The 4,576-nt window shown below is 41.0% G+C and overlaps 1 protein-coding gene across 1 annotated transcript in view; it reads left to right on the forward strand.

Moving 5' to 3' along the window:
• The window catches only part of LOC118478709 (golgin subfamily A member 6-like protein 2), a 39,924-nt gene that overhangs the window by 15,643 nt on the left and 19,705 nt on the right, over window positions 1-4,576 (forward strand). Inside the window, exon 2 of the mRNA XM_035972819.1 lies at window positions 4,136-4,273. Within this exon, the coding sequence (XP_035828712.1) occupies window positions 4,136-4,273 (138 nt within the window). The remainder of the gene's footprint in view (window positions 1-4,135; window positions 4,274-4,576) is intronic.

A 4,576-nucleotide genomic window follows, 5' to 3' on the forward strand; every position in this document is an offset into this window, starting at 1 on the left:
AGTAGTAGTAGTAGTAGTAGTAGTAGTAGTAGTAGTAGTAGTAGTAGTAGTAGCAGCAGCACCGGCAGCAGCAGTCGTAATGCATAGTCTTTAGTTTTAGTTGAGTTTTAAACAGCGATCGCAACTGCATAAGTTCAGGTCATATGAGCGCCAAGGGGTGGATGTCAACCAAGAAGTCCAAGCAGGGAATCAGGCTTACTCTGCTCACCTCTCTAGCCTCAACAGCACAAAGTCTACTTCGACTATAAAAGCACCCCGGAAATAGCAGTTCACAAGAGAGTGACAAACATACAAAAGAAGTAGAAGAAAAAATGACGATAGTAAGGACGAGGAAAGAAAAAGCTGCAGTTCCCCATGTTGTGCCGGCACAGAATGACATGACATTGATAAATCAGCCAATTTACAATTCTACTGTGCATAAGAACATGTTAATACCCCCCCTTTGGGAATGGCCCAAGCCCAAAGAAACTTCAGTCAGTAGCACCGCCCTGGGAGGGGGGGGGTATATAGTTTAGTAGTAGTATCCACTACAAGTTCAGCAAAAGCACAATATACCAAGCTTCAAACCACCACCTCCACAAACACAACAGCAACAACAGCAACTACAATAACAATAACAATAATAATAACAAAACCAATAAAAGAATTACACTATGTAATGAGAACACAACCACTGCCACTACTACCATCACCATCAACAACAACAACAACAACAACAGCGGGTGGTCGGCCGGTGCTCTGGCGTGGATTGCGCCTTCTTTCCTATCATACTCGTACATATTATATCGTCCTTATCTTCTCTCCTTTTTGTGTGACAGCTATAATCTTCGACACTTATATGACTTAATTGTGTTGGAAGTGCCGTAAAACTCTTACTGAAACAAACACATTCACAAACAAACAAACAAACAAAAAAGCAAACAATAGCAACAACAACAACACTTAACCAAAGACACTCCGATCTCCCCCAAGCAGATGAAGGAAGTATGAGGGGCACTATCCACAAAACGGGAGGCACAAAAAAGGTCCTGCGGCGACCAGTCAGTACTGGCTAAAATCAGGACTGGTCACTTCCCTGGGCTGTTGGCATACAAACATGGAATCGACAACACGCCGGACTCAATATGTCCTTTGTACAGCGAGGAGCCCCAAAGATTTGGAGCACTGGCTGCAGAGATGCCCCGCCACGGAGGTCCGCGGTGCACTTTGGGGAAGATTCAGGGAGGTTGGATTGCCTCACCAGCAGCTACCCAAGAGAGGCGGTGACCCTGGCGAAGAGCACGCTCTTTGAGGCTCCAAAGAATGATAGACTACCATACACACAACAACAACAACAACAACAACAACAACAACAACATGATCAGTAGAAACTGCGGAGGGACTTAATTCAAATAATAATTAGAAAGACATCTCAAGCTAGCACACAGACTGCAACATTCGTTATCAAAAAACAAAAATGTCTCAGTTATGCCAGTCGATCTTTGTGGTTTTTTGGGCCCACGTGTTTTTGTTGTGTGCATCAATATGTGTGTATGTGTATATTGGAGCGCGTGCGTGCGTGTGTGTGTGTGTGTGTGTGTGTGTGTGTGTGTGTGTGTGTGTGCGTGTGTGTGTGTGTTTGCGTGTGTATACCCGCGCGGGTGTGGATACGTGTGTTAGAAAATGAGAGTGTGAAATTAAGAGAGACATAGATGGATGGGAGAGAGAAAAAGAGAAAGAGAGTGAGAGAGTGAGAGAGTGAGAGAGAAACAGAGAAAAAAAGAAAGAGAGAGAAAGAAAGAAAGAGAGAGAGAGAGCAAGAGAGAAAGAGAAAGAAAGAGAGAGATTAAAAAGAGATATAGACAAAAGAGAGAGAGAGAGAGAGAGAGAGAGAGAGAGAGAGAGAGAGAAGGAGAGAAAGAGAGAGAGAGAGATGGTTAACTCAAGCAAACAAAACCGAACTTAAAACAAAAGTAGGCTACTGGACGAAAAACAAACCAAGACAGGGCCATTAAACTGACAGGTAAATAATTACTGGACTCAGTAACACATTGCTTGAATTAATTAATTGTCCTCGCCGCAAAGTTAAATCGTCCGGAAGAAGTTATTTTACAGTTGCTGTAAACAAAAGGTAAAGCGAGGTGTGGATGATTAACAGCTTCTGTCGGTGTAGGTTGGCGGGTGGAAAAAACGAGAATTCTTTTCGTTATGTCATTAGGTCAAAAGCGTAAATGCTCCAGCCTGGAAGAAGTTAATTTTCTGTCTACTAAGTAGAGAAATATGATGGATTTTGAACGTTTTCACCTCAAATACCCCCCCCCCCCTACAAACTCGTCCGATCGCTCCTCGCTGGAAGTAAGTGGCTTTTTGTGTAAAGGTTTTACAGTACTGTTAGACACCAGGAAGGTACTTTGAAGGGAAAGAAGGACTCGGCTTTTAAATAAGACACCAGGTAGTGCAAGGAAAAGAAATACAATTTATAATTTTACAGTACTGTTAGACACCAGGAAGGTACTTTGAAGGGAAGGAGGGGCTGGGCTTTTAAGGGGGGGGGGGGGAGCTACACCTGTGGAGGCTATCTCGCTTAATACTGGACCGAATTTTACCAAATTTCACACATATAACAAGCATAGTAAGGAGTCATGAAATCCGCAATCAAATTTGAGAAAAAAGTTTCGTTTCCATGGATACGCCGCCATATTGGATTTTATTGACATGTCTTACGTAATGAATACCGCACTTATCGCTCGTGGAAATTGATTGTTTTTTTGCATACGTGTGCACAAACATCAGATCTAAAAATTTGTCTGTTGTTTTTTTCCTAATCGAATTAGAAAATCTTTAATGAATTTTTTCCAGAGGTAACATTCAAGTTCGCGAAAAATCCGTGAAAACCCACACTCCAGACACCACCGACAAAAATCTATTCCATATATCAAACATTCAACAGACAAATTTTTAGTATTACCTCTTCTCTTCATTCTGTGAAAATTTCATGAAGATGGGATGAAAAATGGTGGAGTTATTCAAAAAAGTATAGAGAAAAGTAGCATTTTTGAGAAAACAGCCGATAAAGAAAAATAAAATACTGACTTTATGAGGAAATGGCGGTTACAAACTTGCCCGGTATGGGAAAAAATCCGGTGCCATGAAATAGTTGTAGGAGAGGCTGAGGAAGCTAAATATGCCTACAACTCAAATTCCATGATTTTGAGCCGAATTTTGATTTTGGGGGTGTAGCCCCCCCCTTAAATAAGACACCAGGTAGTGCAAGGAAAAGGAATAGAATTTGTCTTTGTGTAACAGTTGTATCCAGACCTACCAAAACAAGATGTCAACCAAGACTTTACCAGTGAATAGTATCATGAATAGCAAAAAAGCAAAATCCCAGAAAACAAAACAGCAATATCATCATCGTAAGTAGCGTCAACTATTCCCCTAAAACGAACCAACCCCCCCCCCTCCAAAAAAACAACAACCCACAACCAAAAACACCATCATCTTAAAGACTAAAACATGAATAAAGACAACATCAAAAACATCAGCAGCAGCAACAACAACACCGGCACCGCCATCACCATGATTACCACCATTATTCGAGCCATTAACAACATTTGCAACAGTTACATTAACAAGAATACCACCACCAGGCCTATACCCTCACCATCACCACCAACAGAATAGCAACAGAAAAAAAAAGAATATGGAAAAAGACACAAATTCCAAATGAAAATTGATCTAAAATTTACAATTTCACTGCGATTAAGTTGGCTTCAAATTACAACCCTTTTCTTAAGTGTATGGGATAAAAGGTCTTACCCCAAAGAGAAGAACTCACTCTTACCTCAACATTCGAGAAGCGGCTCATAATATTTTGTCACAGTGTTTTGTTGTTTTTTTCCATTTGTTTAGATTTTTGTTGTTTTTATTTTAGCTTTTTTAAAGTTCTTTGCATAATATTCCTTTTCTCCTCTCAACAGCTTTACTCAAATTTTTTTCCCCTCTTGTTTCTGTTAAAAAAAAATATTCTTTGCATATTCTTTTTCTCCGAGCGTTGAAACCGCTATACTCACGTATTCTTCGGTTGCTGGGTTTTTTTGTTTTTGTTTTTGTTTTGTTTTTAAGTTGTTTTTTTTTACACATTCTTTTCCTCCAGGCAGGAGCACTGAAGCCATCGGAGGGATGTTTCGGCGGTTTCCTCAAGTGGGCCATCATCGGTGGTCTGATCGGCATGGTGGGCATTGCTGGGCTCATGGTGGGCCTACATCTGTCCGGGAACCTCACCTCACAGAAGGTGGGTGCAAAGGTTTTCTACTAGTAGTTGTAGAGAATCTTTGGTTGGTGGTCGGGGGATGGCGTGACGTTTATTAGAATAGATTATGTGTGTGTTAATTTATGGTTTTACAGCAGTGGTTTTTCGCTGTCTTTGTCTTTGTGTTTGTGTTTGTCTCTCTCTTTGTCTGTCTGTCTGTATGTCCGTCTGTCTGTCTGTCTATTTGTCTGTCTGTCTGTTTGTCTGTCTGTCTGTCTATTTGTCTGTCTGTCTGTTTGTCTGTCTGTCTGTCTATTTGTCTGTCTGTCTGTTTGTCTGTCTGTC

Source organism: Aplysia californica, unplaced genomic scaffold (genome assembly GCF_000002075.1).
Source record: "Aplysia californica isolate F4 #8 unplaced genomic scaffold, AplCal3.0 scaffold00865, whole genome shotgun sequence".
Classification (NCBI taxonomy): Eukaryota; Metazoa; Mollusca; class Gastropoda; order Aplysiida; family Aplysiidae; genus Aplysia; species Aplysia californica.